General features: G+C 37.0%; 1 protein-coding gene across 6 annotated transcripts in view; it reads right to left on the bottom strand.

Moving 5' to 3' along the window:
- Nucleotides 1–17884, bottom strand: part of KCNMA1 (potassium calcium-activated channel subfamily M alpha 1) — a 510592-nt gene that overhangs the window by 377486 nt on the left and 115222 nt on the right. For all 6 annotated transcript variants that reach the window (XM_062580642.1, XM_062580641.1, XM_062580640.1 and 3 more), the window contains one exon: nt 7089–7253. In XM_062580642.1, the coding sequence (XP_062436626.1) occupies nt 7089–7253 (165 nt within the window). The remainder of the gene's footprint in view (nt 1–7088; nt 7254–17884) is intronic.

Below are 17884 nucleotides of genomic sequence, written 5' to 3' on the forward strand. Positions count from 1 at the left end.
CTGCAAATAAATAGAAAAAAAATAGGTATTTTTCATTCCATTGCTTCATGTATACTTTTTTCTGCTCAGCATTACTTTTATTTGATTTTTAATAAATCTTCTGTTCATGATATACCTTAGACAAATACTACTTCTTAAGAAAGCACTGACTTACACTTATGAATGTTCACTTCAGCAGGAGTATTGTAAATTTAGCTGCATGTACCATGTATACTTATCAAACTGTGATTATCACAAACAAATTAGGAAACCTGAAGGTTTAGGTTTTCATACAGTCACAGAACGGTACAACATGTAGCCTTCCCTGAAGGAGCAGTGAAGTCTTTTAACATTTTCAAAGAGTTGTTCAGAAATCTAGTCAAAGGTCTAGGTTTTTCAATAGTAAAAATCTAGTGCACTTAATACCGACTTGGTGAGCTTTGATTCAAACCTTGAATCACATTTAAAGTTTTGACATCAATTTCTCAGAAACTAAGATGTACAAACACACAGCAGAATGAGACTCACTGTAAAGCAAAAACTAGTCTCAAGTTTTATTACTAACTTCAAAACTTTGCTCTGTCTTGCCAAAACATATGCAAGCCTTGCATTTTTCATCCCTGGGACATGTGGGACAGGCAGAGCCCAAAAAACGAATGCCCCTGAACATCTGGGATAGATAAAGAGAACATAGCAATACTTACACACTTCAGTCAAACTATGCTACAGAACAGCTCAATCTAAATGTATACTGGGGGCATACAGCTACTTTTTAATTCAAGACACGAAAGCACCTTCACATACCACTTCCTCTTCTTTAGGTAATTAAATGTAGCTAGAATATGTAGCTAGTAAGCAATAAGAACATTAAGAAAGCAACCTAAATATTTCTTACTGACACTACTTTCTTTAGGTAAGGCAGCACACAAAACCACTACCTGGCACTGCACTAGAAGGCTACGTAAAGCACATCTCTACCGTACGTTTACAGGTCATGAAACACTGACAACTAGTAGAGCCAGCTAGAAATAGCGCATTAGCTGACGTTGAAAAAGCTGTCGGACAACAGAACATATTTTGGTAAGCACGTAGCATCTTTTTCTGGAAGATCTGCATGGGCTTCTCTCCGGCCCTGTAAAAACTGTGGATCTGCTAGTCAGAAAAACGTTGAGGGGACGTCTACCCGACTATAATAGTAGTAATACAGGCACCTTTTCTTTTATTATGTAGCCACAGGTAGAGAGAATTACTGGATACCTACGTGTTATTTCTAATTTTTCAAAGTGAAGGCAGTGAGCATCTAGCTACAAAAGGTAATTTCATCCTCTCCACTCAAATGAAAACTGGTACAGATAAGAACAGTAATATTGCCTTTTGAAAACCAGGGAGCAGCTAAGCAAAGACAAAGCAACACACTGATATTCTGATGAATCTGGTAAGTTCGTATTGATCTATGGAAATGTTTTCAAAGGAATTCAGGTAAATGTCATTAAATGTGGTATAAATACTATAACAATATATGACATTGGGATTAACATTAGGTTGATACAAAAACCTGATAGAAAGCAGGTCAGCTCATCAGTAGGAGATGGCAAATAGCTTGGTTACAGAATCCAAAAAGTCCACAAAACCTTCTCTTCATCTTCCTTACCTGAACAAACTGTATCTGAAGTTACAATTGTACAATATTTACTTCAGTTCAAAAAAACTACAGGTTTGTTCCTGTAATTTTCATTGATTCTTAAAATATACCAACATGATGTGCTGACACCTGCTACCTTAGCCTTCTTTACTGCCTTAAAAAAAAAAAAAAAAAAAAAAAAAAGTGTCCACACACAATTGGTCCCAGACTAAACTGTGGTAACAATACACTTTCAGCTTTATCTTCTATATTATTCACTTTAACTACATAATTAAGGAAGTCTTTTTCTTTATACTCAAATGATTAATAAAAATTACTTTCAGGAAGTAAAATCATCTCATAAACACCTTTAATTTCCTGCTTGTTCAGATTAGTTATTGATTTTTTTTTTTGGGGGGGGGGTAGATGCCACCCCAGGAATTCCCATCTGATTTTTCCATCGTCTACCATACAGTAGTATTATATAGCACTTCAAAATAAATCATTGTTTCTATAAAGAGATTTTAGGTCAATTTCTACCTTTTATTGTAATTGATGTTTGTCACTCAACATCAACTGCAAACAGCAGTGCTTGGGTTCAATGAGCATGTTCTTAAATCATGGGCTTATGCAATTTAATATAGACAGATTTTTAAGATGTATATAAAATTCTTTTATGCATCTACATTTTTAAGAGCGCAAGTCACATTTTCAAAGGCTGTGCCACCCAAAAGATCCAGTCCCAGTCATGCTTTAACATCTAAAGAATGAGAAAAAGGATGGGCACACCACACAACTTCATGCACTGTGCTTCAGCAGCTCATCTTCCTGTACCACTTCAGAAGACAAAAGGGGATGCGCTAACTGGAGGATGTTCTGAATCACCCTTTGGAAATGACTCTTTCCAGTGCCTACTATGCAGATGATATTGGGCAGCGTGGATGTTCCTTTGTGCATAAGCTGCTTCTAAAATGCCAAAAGTAGGATTTAAGTTCCTAAAGCAGTAAAAACTTTTTTTTTTTTTTAAAAAAAGTGCCTAGTTCTATTACAGCATTCCATCCTGCAATATTCAGACAAACTACTCAACTGCAATAGTAGCACTGAGCACTTCCATGTAATCATGCTATCATTAATAAACAAGAATTATGTACTTTGAGACAGTAACTTGACGCAATGGCAAAACAATTCATGGTCAAATGGTTTGACATTTGATTATTTAAATTTTAATGAGTAGATTTCTCATTCTTCTTTCTCACGTTGCAGAAAAAAGAATTCTCTCTTTACCAAAATAAAAATTACTCCTATGGAACAAACAAACCTGCTACCTAATGGTTCTCTCTTGAAACTGGTATGGAGTATCCTGAAAAGCAGGAAATAGACAATTCCTACATCACACGACCAAGAGCTAAGGGTAAAATCGGAGATATTACGATTTTTTTTTTTTAATAACCCATCCATCAGATACTCAACTGATGACAGGGGAATATACTAGAAAGGGACCCAACACAAGCATTTCCCTACTGAAGAGCCAGGTCTATTTGATCACTTCTGAAGAGTAATACATAAATATAGCAGTACAAATTCTTCTGCTCTCCCAAAAAAGCAAGCACGAATCAAGGCAAGCAGTACTGTGTTTTACATAAGAGCACCATTGTGATAAGCTTGTGTGCCAGGGAGATGATTAATTCTGCCAGTCTTCAGTATCACTTATAAAGAGAATTGCAAAAGTCTTTCTATACACACAGATCAGTTTGCACAGCAGCCATATCTTTGGTCTTTCTTTGTGAGAGTTAACATGTATATGTAAAAAAATTCTTCCAAAACCCAGATAGCAAGCCTGGTTTTGTCCTATTGTTCACAAGAAATACAGTTGACAGGCCCAGATATCGATCATAAGGTTTTGCAGAAAACTCCAGATATGTAAAAAGTTGGGGTTTTGTTTTTTGTTTTTTTTTTCATTGAACATTTAATTTGAAGTTAGAAACAAAATGTTTCAAGGTTTCGGTAAAGTTTTGATTTCTCCTATTTAACTTTTTTAAATGTAATTTCTCCTCTTTTATCACTGGAACAGGGGGAGACTGAGATGACATTATACATTCTTTTGCATTGCTTTCAGTTATGGAACGCTTTTTGAGTTCATCTTCCATCAATTCATTAAGGATTTCTAAGAAAACTAATGGGAAGGGAGTCACCTCTTTCAAAGATTTCAGGGCCAGGATGGGTTAAATCATTTCAGTGTTTCCAACAACTCAGATTATGATCAACAAGCAATTTCTATTGCTTTCCAGATAGATGCACTGAAATACATTATTTGGAAAATGTTATGTCTTGACAGAGATTTTAAAAGTTAACTAATTTGATAAACATGTCATATCAGATCAGGTAAAAATATTCTGTAGTATTATTTTTAGTACTTTTCATCACAGCTTTGACACATTTTTAGTGAAGTTAGGGTATCCAAAAAACCCTATGATGACCATTTTGAAATGGAGTTTTGTAAATATTTTTCAACTTGGTTCTCAAGTACACCTTTGATAAAAAAAATTAACATCTAGCATAATATTCAAATTTTAAAATAGGCTGTAATTTTTTCAACTAGCTTTGCAGCTACAATGTTGAAGGCGGCTTTCTGCTGTTTCTTCAAGGTTTCCTTACAATTTACAGCTACTGTGGTCTAAAGAGAAATGTTTGCTTTTACACAAGGGTTGCCTTACATTAACATAAAAGTGCAATTCTGTACTACAAAGACATAGGTGTAGAGCTGTGCTCTATAAATCAAGTTTTTTGTGCTGTATTTCTAATGCTGCTGCTGTAATGCTGTAGGTAGTAATGAAAATCATAATCTAAAAACAATAGAACAGTATAATAGTTGATTATAAAACTAACTGAGAGATAAATATTGATGCATAAATTTGTAATCCAACATTCACAATGCACTTAGGCAATCCAATTTTTTTAAATTAGCAAGCCGTTTTAACTGGATGAGTGGGTAAGAAAAAAGCTAGACTAGATGCACAGAGTTGACACAGGCTTCAGCAGAAATAGGTCCTGAAAACATTCAATTTTGGTTCTATAGACAGCTTTTGCCATTCCACCGGGATCTGCTTCAGTGAAAAGAATTACTCAGGTAAGAATCATAAAGTGAGTTTTTCCCTGAGAAGAAAATGCTGATAATTTACATTGGTGCTTACACAACACTGCTAGCTTGTCTCCTTCAGTTGCCAAATAAATCCAGGCAGTAGTTGCACAACAGCTTTCAGATAATCACACTGCACTAAAGATCAATTACAACTCTTTGCCCAAGTCCATGTTCAGTGGACAGCTTTTTTTTTTTGTTTGTTTGTTTTCTTTTTTTTAAATAGATAATGTTTTAGAAAAAATACACTACACTTCAAATCAGAACTATAATAATTGGCAGGAATAGGCTGTTAGTAGGAATTCATGAGTAAGAGTATTTTCAAACAGTATTTACTTTGATAAAAATATTGAACTTTACTTAGCATCCTACTTTACTTCCTACATCTACAAATAATGCAAATATTCTAACAAAACCATTCACTGAGGCAGTTAACCTTAAGCAAACATTATTGTAATGTGAGCTTTAAATCAACAGTCAAATATTCATACTGCAAACGGTCTTCCAGAAATTACACTGTCAAGCCAAATCCTGAATCTGATGCACACAATTAAATGCATCTTGTTTTCTAAACTCAGCAAAATTAACTATCAGACTCCATACGCTGCATCCATGCTGCTACTTATATGTCTCAGATGATTAACACTTGATGAGCCCAACGTGTACAGCAGCCACAGTCATACCTTGACATGAATATAGATATACTCTCAGAAGTAATCTGACAATCTGACCCTATGATGTTGTTCAGCTGCCTAGAGATAAAGCTCTGGAAATAAACTAGTCCCTACTAAGGAAAGGGTGCACTGTAAGCACAGAAAAGGGGAAAAAAACAAAAAAAGAAAAATCACCAAATGGAATTGCATAAATTCTCCCAGTATGCTGAAGAAAAACACATAGTAAAATATGTTCTGTATTTTAGTTTTTGGCCTTGACTGTCTGTCTGCATTTATGCTGGCATTTACCTCAGTAAAGACAACACAGGCTCATTTATGATTAAATAGCTAGTAGCATAAGACTCCTGCTTTTGGATAATGTCTATCCTTGATTCATAAATCAAAAGACGTAGCATGACTGTAAGAGTTGTCATTTTAATGTTGAAGATGTCAGAAAAGCATGAGAAAAATCAATACGCTGCTTTTCATAAAATGATCAATATGCCAGTTTGACAAAGACGACACATGTAATGCTAAAAGTAACACTGAAATATGCTTTCAAGCTATTGGTAAAAGTTGGTATATAACAGAAGCAAAAAGGCAGAAGGTATTTTTAATAATAAATAATGACAATAGTATTCTTGCAAAACTAAACAAAACAGAAAAATATGGTAGCAACTGAGCCACTTCAACTTTTCACTGTAAAGAACTTAACTGAGAAGTGCCATTCCTTCCCTGCACCCCCCCCAAAAAAAAAACAAAAAAAAAAAACCACAACGTTATAGACAAGAACAGACTCGTAGTAAAGTATCTCCCAATCAAAGTAAACAATCAAGGACACAAATTTTGTTTTCAGCTTAACTCAATCTAGTCCAAGAGTTGAAACTGGGGTTACACCAGTTTTAGCTAGAGATGAGATTTAAATTGCTTCATCTGATAATTTATAAATGCATGCCTTCTAACAAACTAATCAAAAGCTTACAGAAGATGCCTTTCACTGCAGTGGACACCACAGAAAATCCTTTGAATTTCAGTATGATTTGACAAGGCTATAGAATACTTAAAGTGAAAACTATGAAGTTTTCTGGTCAACTTAAGCTGCAAGTCATATTATCAATATCTGATTTGTACCTCTATTTGATACATAACTGTTTGTATGATTAAATATTTTCTAAAGTAATACAGGAAGAGACCGAGAAAACACAAAATCATTACTTGTCTTTGGAAAGCATCCTAAATCTTATTGCAAATACAATTCAAAACTGGCTTTACTGTTCTGACCACTCTCTGCATATATACCGCTGCCCCTATTTTTTAGGTTGACTTCCATTTTTGCTAGCACAATTTTATTTCCATAGAAAGTAGGCCTGTAGTTTTACCCCGCAATATGAATACAAAATTACTATGCTCATTATTTGGAGCAGATTTCAAAGTCACAGTGCAAGTATATTGAAGTAGGTTAGGGGGGAAAAAAAACGACTGAAACTATGGCAGAAGAGTGCTTTTCTTTCTTGCTGTCTCTACTTATCTCTACGCAGCAGCAGGAACTAATCTGTTATTTTACTTCCAAAAAAGTGGAGATTGACTCAGTGCTGATGCAACAAACCAACCAAAGATCCTCCTCTAATGCTGGAAAACAAAGTATTTGTTATCAAGCGCTCTTTAAAATAAGAATATTGAAAAATCAGAGAAAACTCACAAGAACTCTGCCAGTTAATGTCTGGGCAGATATCATGACTCCTGCCCAATCCTTCACAGAGGTCATCCATCCCACTTCTGCTGCCACATTCTCCTCTTTTTCATCTGTAGGTTTGCAGGCCCCATCTGCCTGTGTATCTCCACCACCATTGATCTTCTGGGCCTCCTGCAAAATAAAGTTTGAGATTTGTTAAGCATTAACAAATTGTCACCAAGAGTCAGCATACAGTTGTTGCTATACTGTCCATGCTAGGCAATAAGCAAATCAGTTCTCCTGGATTCCTGTTGGAAGAAACTAAGCAGGCTACATCATGCATCCTATAGCGGTAGCTGTTGTAGAGAACCAGATTACTAATAGCTATCTAGTATGATATTCCTTGACATTAAATCTTAAAAATATGTATTTGCCACAAAATATGCTATATTTTCCATCCCTATATGCAGCATAACTGCCAGGAGCCATGTACGCAGTTATGCAGCTGCTTATAAATGTACTTATCAGACATACACTGAAGGAAAATTTATTAGTTCAAATCAACGTGTATTAAGTGTGAACATAATTTATGTACAATTTGAATGTATTATCACTAGAACTGATTATCTGGGTAAACCGTCTCTGAGAAGCATGACGTAACAAGAAAATAATTATCAAGTGTGAGGGGAGCAACACACACTATAGAGAACCTGCAGGGATCTGTCATGCTATCAGTGAACCTTGTTTCAATGAGAGTATTTAATATATCACAGGAGTCCCTCCGTCAGTAAGTGTTGGCTCTCGCAGAACGGAGAGCTGGAAATTAAGCGAGTCTCAGCTGCACTAAGCTGACTGATGAGTCACATGCATTGGAATTCATATCAGTCTCTCCCGGATGCTGCGGCAAGGATGTCGTGCTTTTCTAACCGCCTAGGTGCTACAGGCATGGATGCTGCACAAAAATCAAGGGAAGCGATAGGAAAAGCCTGCCCTGATTGTACATCATTTAAAACATACCATTTGCAAAGTATCAGACTGCGCCACGTGCAGTGACAACATAACGTTAAAGAGTTCCTGAACACTTCACAAGTTATATTAAACAAGCAAAGCATCAGTGATGCAGCAAAAGCCAGGGCTGAGGTAGGTATGCAGCACCTGAACTACGCCTATAGAACTGCCTTAGGGCTTGGAGGACTCAGCACAGACCAGCAGCTTCGAAGACCTTGTTTCTGATCTCATTTGCCTATAGGCCACTAAGCATGAAATGCCATTAATCCCCTTTGGGATTCCTGTCATAAAAGCAAAGACGTTAGACATCCATCGCGCGGTTATTACGGCGGCAGGAATACTACGGCATCTCTGCCAGAATGCAGAGCTGCGAGCTGACCTTGGGCACGCAGCTGGACACGCCGTCAAGGGCGCTTCCCGGGAGCAGCACTGAGCTGATGAAGCAGTTACACTGAATCTGTCAACAAAGGACAGCAGCAGAGTAACTCTAAAAACGTAATACGGAGCCCAACAGTTGTTCTTGCAGAATTGCATGGTTTTGCATCTTAATTAGCTGATCAGACTCCTCTCTGCTACTCTTCTACCCTAAATGTGGGCTCTATCTGGTTACTAGCAATTAAAACACAGAGCAAGAGGTGGCTATATTGTTAGTAACAAATTATTCATCGTTACAACAGTAATTCAATACTTTTTGAACAAATAATCAGACAAAAGATAAAAGCCACTTGATATTTGCATAACTGGACCTCATTCAGCGATAAATATGGATACAATGATTCAGATGCTTTGCAGTCAGCATTGAAAGAAGTATACCGCACTGCACATGCATAAAGCATATACTACTGAAATGAGCTCACTGCTTAAGACAGTAATTCATGCTAAAACAAAGACATTTCCATAAGAGTAAGAATTAGCCAGGGACAATTTGTGACCAACCTAATCACCAAGCCATACAGGCTGGTCATAAAGAAATGCCACAACCACCACTAGTATTTTGATTATAAATCAGAAAAGAAAGAGAAATCTATGTTGTTGTTCTTTTTTTCTGAATGGATGATGCAGTTGTATATACCAGAACGTCGAAATAAAACAGAGCATTGAGCTTCAGGCGAGCACATCCCCAGTGCCCTGAGGGCACTGGCCTCCTCTGGAGCCTCTCTCCAGGCTCTGGCCACATCTCAGCCCAGGCGGTGCCAGCTCCTGCTACGGCCCCTCCAGTCCCACCCCAGAGCCCTGCCTGGTCGCCACACGGATGTTTGACCCCACTTCCCCTCCTGGGACCCGATCCGGAGCTGATCCGCTTCCCGGCCCTGCCCCACCGGGAGCCCCCACCGCTACCAGGGTGCTACCAACTCCTAAAAAAAACTACACGCATCCTATGCTGCCCATCGGTCTCTCTTCCCTCCAGTTTGTGCGCCCTCTATAGCAGTTACAGCTTGTCTTTTAGCCCGTAAACCTCTCAGGGCAGGTTTTACTACCCGCTCCTGCTCTGCGCAGCACAGTGGGCCACAGCGTGTTGCACATTTTTCTGCTCTGTACAGGTTTATGCTCAATAATGGTACTATTGAGGCTTTCACAGTAAGGGAAGTGTAATTACCTCTTCCTCTCAGATAAGAAACTGAGACAGTGATGAAGTGCCCAACCCAGTCACTAGAAAAAGTCATTGGCAGAGCAAGGCTGAAACCACAGGTTTCTTGGATTTTTTTCACCCATCAACCCTACGTAAAATGAAAACCCTACGAAACCCTACGAAAATTTGTGCAACTGTGCGGAGATCATTGACGGAGATTTCAATACTGCTTTCATTTATACTGTATACAAATCAGTCCTATTATTAACTGTATAGTTCTGTTCATTATTATTTCTTCACCTCAAAGCATTAACTAACCAAACATCACAACCTGAAAAAGGTGCTTAAGAAAAGAATCTGACAGTGATGGTAATTGTTTAATTATTTACAGACTCAGTAGCTACAAGTAAGATAATACTATCTTTATCCAGTCTGCTTACCTGTTGTTTCACAAAGTGCTCATTATTTTAATTAATTGATGACAGGAACAATTTGGGTAGATTAAGTGAGAAGAAGCATGTTTTGCAATATATCTCTTTCCTGGAACAGGATGCATGATGAGAAGGGGTATATAGGAACTGCGACTCACTGATCTACTCGCAAATGGCCAGAAACGGATCAGAAACATCAGTGCTTTGGTTCATGTTTTCAACAGTAAGTAATGACTTAGATTACACAACCACTAGGATGCCTAAACCTTAAGAGGGCAGACTTTAAAAGGGGAAAGACACTTGAGAACAGTTTTCGCTTTTGAAAATGTCCTTGGCCTGCCTCAGGGCAGGGAAGGCCAGCCTTAGAGTCTGCTGCCAGCAGCTTGCAGTTCTGTCTCCATTAACTGCCACTCCGTTAACAGCACTGCATTCCTAGAGCCTGTATTTTAAGAAATATTTTATATGTAATTACTTCAGATCAAAAGCCCCTTTATGCAGGCCATTCCTATACACTGGAAAACTATGGTTACGTTCCCCCCCACACACACCTTTTTTTTTTTTTTTTTTTTTTTTTTTGACTTCAGCTGTTTCCCCAAAGCCACCAAAGCTGTGCATATGACACTCTGGTTTCCTTTCTGCTAGGCAGACCTCTAAAACACTCAGTTTACAATTATTAGACTTGTAATTCAATTTTATGGCCTTCAGATTCTTTCACCATTTTCATAAGTCTAAAAGGGGTCTTAACTTTAGATAAAGCCTTAATATTATGCTGTATTCTCAACATCTGGGTAACATACAATATGTCAAGATACCCGGTACATTACCGCAGCAGATGTTCTCTATCAGATATATCCAGATGAAACACTGAAATTCTTAATACTTATGAAATACCAGTTCATCTAGTGTTAAAACCAAATGAAACCAACCAAAGAAAGAAAACAACACTGAAGCAGTTCACCTGTTCCACCGCAGAGTTTATCAAACAAGGATTTCACTGGAATACTAATGGACGATGACAGAGCAGATAGGGAAGGTGAGAAATAATAGCTGTACTGGGACTTACGAATCACTTTGAAAGGAGTCAAATGTAAGAAAGCAAAAGCAAAGGCTAAACTAAACGTCATTTAAGAGGTACTGACTACAAACTGGCCTATCCACAGCACTTCTTCGAATATTAGGTTCTTACTCAATATTAGGTTACATTGACGTCAGCTATCACACTGTAGCTATGGTTTGGTTAGTTTAAGAGGATTAATTATTGATACTCAGAAAAACATTATTCCTTTCACTAAAGAAAAGGAAACAGAATGATCTGTGGAAAACATGTCTGATGAGATAGCCAAGCATTTTTCTCTCATAAAATATTTAGAAGCTACGTAATTCAGTGTTTGCAAATTTGGCAGCTTAAGAAAACTTAAGTCCAAAATAGATTTCAAAAGATCTCTTATTAGTTCACGACCAAAATAATAAAATCCCATCAGACAACTACTATTTTTGCTTTCTGCAGAAATTCTGAGATGCTCTGTGCCAATCCCTGCTTACTCCAGCAAACATGGCCTTCTGCAATGACCAGAAAATCCTTTGCTGTAAAGAGCCCGAGTTCCAAGGCCAAACATATGCTCTCGTTTTTCTAGTTACCAGCTTCTGTTTCATTCACAGATAACCACAGTCCCCCAACAGATTTTTTTCTATGCCCTTCGTATTTCCAGTACTGGCTATACTATACGTGTAAAATCCCCTTCCGATGTCATTGCTTTTTACTGATAGAAACTGCAACAGCAGGGGAATTGATTCTAAAACCTTGACCTGAGAGGCCAAGGAAAATAGATTAGTAAAATACAGTATTCTGGTAATGATCCTGCAACCAGCATAATAGTTCATCAGACAAAGGGTTCCTAGTATGGTTGTCACTTGAGAACACAGAACAGCGGAGACCTAAGTTAGCTGAAACATTAGCTGAAAAGAAAATGCAGTAAGATTCAATTCAAAGTCTAGAACATCCTACACGCTAATAGAGGAGTTATATTCCTGTTCCCTGCTATCTTTTGTAAGAAGAAAAGGTTAAACATTCAGAGGCAAGCTTTGTAAACATCAGCACACGAAGACTGGCCAGTTGGGATTCACAGAGGGCAGAATCTGAAGCTATAGAAAAATACGGAACTTCCCAAACCTTGAAACCTAAAGTTTGAAATAAGAAAGTCTGCACTGATTTTTTTCTACAACTTTATCTAGCAGATGAGTTTGCAGGTGAATGGTGCTGACAATTTTCAGGTCACAGATTCACAACTGAGCAAGAGCTGCGCAGCAAAGAACAGGCCTCAATGACAAATACAACAGAAAACAAACTAGAAAGTTGGTTGAGTGATTTCCACAGGAACCCAAGACTCGGGAGACACACCAAAATACCTGTTCTGCCACCAAAATATTATATGTCCTCACAGGGACATTATCTAGCCTTTTCATGTCTTCACCCCCCATCTATAAAAAGAGAATAATAGTTTGTTGCATAGGAATCTTACAAAAATAACTACTTAGAATTTCTAGCGTTTCAATAGTAGAGAATGGCAGATGATGTAAGCACAGTGTATATGGAATCATAAACTAAGATGCAGTATAAGTATACTTGTAGAGAGTATTAGACAAATTTTACAAGCCAATTTAACACGTAACACAAGAATAAAGATGAAGCAATGAAATAGTCCAGGTATTATGATGAAATGGAAAAATGGTCTGAGCAATATTGCCAGAAAAGAAAGATAGATGATGAAAATCGTTCCTACTGAAGTTACAGAAGAGTAAGGAATAGAGGAACATTGGATAATGACTCAATATGGCTTCTCTAAAACTAACAAAAATTTAAAAAATTGCACTTAATGAAAGATTGACAGAAGGACATGATTCCTGCAGCTGAAAATCTGCAACAAAAACAAAGTCATTAAATTTACATGCATTAAAGTGGGCAAAAAGGGTGTGCTTTGAGAGTTTATGATATTTAGTTCAAAATAGTACACGTGCTTATGCCAATAGTTATATAACGCTTGATAAATTCACTAGTTCATATGTGAATAATTTCATTTTTATGTATTCATAAAAGTGAATCCTTCAGTTTCCTTTTGTTCCTGAGTGTACATCATACCATATTTTGACTCAGGTCAATCTATAGAAAGAAACAATTGGTGAACTTGTCATAAATCCAGGTAACAAGTAGAGTTATTGCTACAAAAAAAATAAAATAAATAAATAAAAGGACAAATCAGTTATGTATGGATTATGAGTATTCATAGAACTTTTCACGTATTTTCAAACTAATGTCTGTCCACACGCACAAACAACTTTTCCTTTGCTATTGTAAAAAGAACAATCCTTATTAATTTCCTTTATGAAGATAGAGCTGTTATCATATTAAAATATTCCCTAAAGCCCCTGTTCAATTATAAAGTAGTGTAGAAAAGGGCAAAACAAGCATTTCATTTTATTAATGAGGACACTGAGTTTAAATCAAAGGAGATATATCATTGTTCTTTAGTTTCTTCATCACATAGAAATAGGTGCATTAGGCAGATTAGACAGCTATTGCTCAGGAGATTGGGTGTTTATCAGTTGGTTCTGTGGTTCAAACCTTAGAGCGAGACAATTCTTCCAAAATGTATATTTTAGAAAGAATATTAGAATAATCATGCCAGATCTCTAACATTTCATATGATGGAATCTAAACTTGTAAAAATGTCAGCAGTGTATGATGCAACCAAGTTATCAGAACTCCAGAAGGGGAGGGACTCTGGATGTCAAAGTACAGAGAAAAGTAGAAAGGTTTATACGCATTTTCTGTCACACCCACTGATTTTGTTTGCCTCCATCTGATAGAAGCCAACTCACGTGGAAACAATACAGCTCGAGAATTAAGTGATAGCGGGCACAATCATGAAACGAACACTGCACAATTACCTACATCCTACTGACTAATTAACCCAGGCCTAATTTCCTTCTGCCACAGAAAATAAAAGACATCTTAAACAGAAGTGATTTACTGAAGATTTGCTACAAGCACTGAAAAATCATGTTTCACTTACTCTTCTAATATTTAACTTATTTTTGTGATAGTGTATCATTCACTGAAAGCCTAAAGATTTGAAGTGCTTCACAAAAGTGGGGAAAATTGTTAAAAAAAAAAAAGTTGGGAAAATTAGCTAACTTGTTTATCTTGATTATAGGAAGTACTTCAGCTGATTACTTGTAATTTTGTTGTTGTTGTTGTTGCTGCTGCTGCTGTTAACATAAAATAACACCCAACTCTAAAAGTATATTCAGTTTTTCAGTTATTACCTCTTGACATTTTTACTGCTTTGAAAGAATGAAAAATTAATTGAAAATAACATATTGTTTGATTTTGCCCATTTTTAAGACTACAATTGCCAGAAGATCATATTGGCAAATAAACAAAGGATATAAATCAGAGTAACTTTTCTAATACTATTAAGTGGTAAAAACAGCAATAAGAAAACTGCAGTAGATTCTGCCAGGAATCCACTATTAAAATTGATTATTAAAAGGTTCCAACAGTAGAAATTTTATCTACGGTTTACATATCTGAACATAGAAGAAATGGACTTAAACATGTGTGCTTTCTGTTTCACATAAAGTAGCAAATTACCACTGTACTCCCCATTACTGTGGGAATATAGGCAGCCTTCCTCTATGCAAAGCCTATCAAACAAAATTTATTTGCATTTATGTTTTTGAAAAAAGTTTACAAGACTTATCAGTAGATTTTGGAGGTAAAAGATGGAGGAGGCACGAAGCAGAATTAAAATAGCTATAAGATTCACAAATACAACTATTTTGTAGTATCATTAAGCGCATTAATCAATGATGATGCCTAAGAATCATTCTATTATTTGCCCTTTGGGCAAACTAGTCATTTCCAAAGCAGATTTTTTTAAAATATTTTTATTTTTCCATTCAAGAGTAGCACTAAAGTATTTGTTTATTGTATTAAAAATATAAAGGAAATCACAAAAAACTAAAAGCAGCTCTCCATAGGATATCAAACCATATCTAGTCTATTTGCTGACCTAGGAAATTAAGTTCCAGTGTGCAGTAAATAAACATTTGAAGAGCAGCAAGTCAGCCAATGTAATTAAAAATATTTAATAGCGCACAAAGTTCGAAGGCTGCATTGCACTCTGTGGGAGTTGCAGAGAGTGAGAGAGAGAGCACACAAATAAATACACAGAAAACTGAAGGAAAAATACATGGTAGTTGTAATTTTCAAAAATGTTGAAAATGCAAATTTGGTTGTAAAGTAGCAGTTTTAGTGATTAATTTGAGATAATTATGTAACACTAAACACTTCCCCTTAGGGGCTAGCCATCTCACTGTAAGAAATGTACAAGTGTCATTATTTAATCAGGTAACTATGACCCCATTCGTACCCCACTGCTAAAGAAATAATGTTGTATAATCTTAAGCTCATAACACCCTTGCACAGATGATTAGATAGATGAAAGCTTTTAAACCTATGTAGTTTTTTTGGTCCACTTTCCAGGCAACAAATATCAACAAATCATCTAACGTCCGTACTTGTAGATTACGAATACAACAGCTGTTACAACTAAAATGCAAAGAAACATGCACAGTACCTGCAAATTCATAGATAAGGACTGAAATCTGAGGAAATAGAAAGAGGAAAGGCAAAATTTTATTTCACTTTCATACTACAGCTCTATTAATTTTGATTTATGTCATGTAACAAGAGGACAAACCCAGTGTATTCTCTTTGGCTTCCTTAACCTCTGCCTGACAGCTGCAAGACAGGGTGAATTAATTCTACCTACCAGAAGCAAAGCAATAGCCAGCGCTGGACAAAAAAGGGAGCACCAGATGGAGGTGACTGTGTTGTAGAATCGAGTCTTTCATATTTAATACCTGCTAGTGCAAGGGCCAAGCATGGCAAAAATCCCAATATAATGTATCATTTAACACAGTCCTTCGCTAACTTTTCTGTGTGTATGTAGGTGGGAAACTGCTGCAAACAACTGACATAACACACAAGCCAAAATATCCAACTCTACCATAGATCTAGAGTGACAGTAATCACTCCAATCATTGCTAGAGAAATGACTAATTTTTGTTCTACTTGTTGCAACTAGAATATTTTAATACCAAAAATAACTAAGATACAAGCATCAGTCAAAATGAATTGGCTTATTGTTGTTCTGTTGTGACAGGGACAGGTTTCATCCGGAGTAAGAATTGCACTCTTTGAGCACTGAATGGAGAACTGGTAAAAATCAAGGCCTGTAAACATAACGCATAATTGTCGATTTGATTTTTTCCTAGGGTCTCCCTACTTTCTGAAGCTTTAGGGATTCCTTTTCCAAGCTTTCTAACACAACCACTACCAGTGACATAGCAAAAACAGTGACTCCAGAAGCTGAGGATTCAAGAGAAAAAAAAAGGCAGTACTATGAGACATGTCAAAAATGGTAAATTAAAAAGAAAAAAAAAAGGGGGGGGGGAGAGAGAGAGAGAGAGAGAGAGAGAGAGAGAGAGAACAAAGCCAGTCTGTTACAAAGAGCTGAATTCATGTTATGTTTCAGGCAATCCAAATTACATTTTCAGTTTCAGCTTTGAAGAAATTAAGCATAAAGGAACAGATTAAATCAGCCTGGAAGTCAAAATCCAAAAAATCCAAATACATTTTAACTTAATGAGGCATTTATCCAGTACTGTAAAGCTGTCTGAAAATCTTTGCTAATTTAAAATCAGATTTCTGTCTTTGAATACTTCACATACCATAATTATCAGCAATTTAATTAGTTTTTTTTTATTATATTAGTTTGTAGAAGTATGGTAAAATCTTGATTCAGGCATGTCCGTCCCTGTTTATAACTTTTCAATCAATCGGCCGATACGTTAGGTACACCTCCCAGTCCTGGTGTGCTCTTTGGCTGCAGATCAGCAGGCAAGGCTGGTGTCCCATAGCACGTGGCCTGGTTTCTCCTGGAAGGAAACCCAGGAGGAAGCAGCGGTGCACTCCGGGAGCTCCCCAGTTTGCCTAACGAGGGGATCAGGATGGCAGTGTTCAATGCTGAACGTGCACGTCCTGTAGCTTAGACACCATCACTGCAGACTGGTTTGTGACCAACAGTGCAACCTTGCCAAAATACCACTCCAGCTAAAAGCTCGCTCAAGCCACGGATGTAATTATATCACCTACTAGCCAGCAAGTTGCTAGAGCAGGTTCCAACCTATGATTTATACTTTATTCCCATCTTTTAGATAACAGGAATAGCTTTAAATCAAATGGCACAGAGATCGTCTCCTCTTGCAGAGGTATCAGTGATGCATTCTTGGAAATTAATGCATGACTCTGACATTGATCATGGCCTCTGTAAGTGGTCAAAACTTGGACTACTGGAGAATGTCACTTAGTGTCCATTTTTACCTCTCATAACATGAAGAATTGTATCTAAGTCTTGTTGCTCGTGCAGGATTGAATCTTCCTGTGCCAAACCTTGGAGCTGAAAGAAGGAGACGTTACTCTGACAGGTCATTTTCTAAATGAGACCAGTAGCTCTTTGAAGTTGCTCGGAGGCTTCAAATACTAGAATTAGCCCCGGCAGAGCTGGAAAAGTAGCAGAGGACTGGTGAGGTGTTCAAAGGCAGGTATTTTCTGTCTCACGAGTTTGTGGTGTTGGGCTCCAAGATTCATCACATTAGCAAACAGTGCATATAGTACAAAAACATGTTACCCAGTAAAACTCAAATCTGTCTATGAACTATGTATGACATAGCTTGCAGTTTTGTCCACT

Source organism: Rhea pennata, chromosome 7, assembly GCF_028389875.1.
Source record: "Rhea pennata isolate bPtePen1 chromosome 7, bPtePen1.pri, whole genome shotgun sequence".
In the NCBI taxonomy this organism is placed as follows: Eukaryota; Metazoa; Chordata; class Aves; order Rheiformes; family Rheidae; genus Rhea; species Rhea pennata.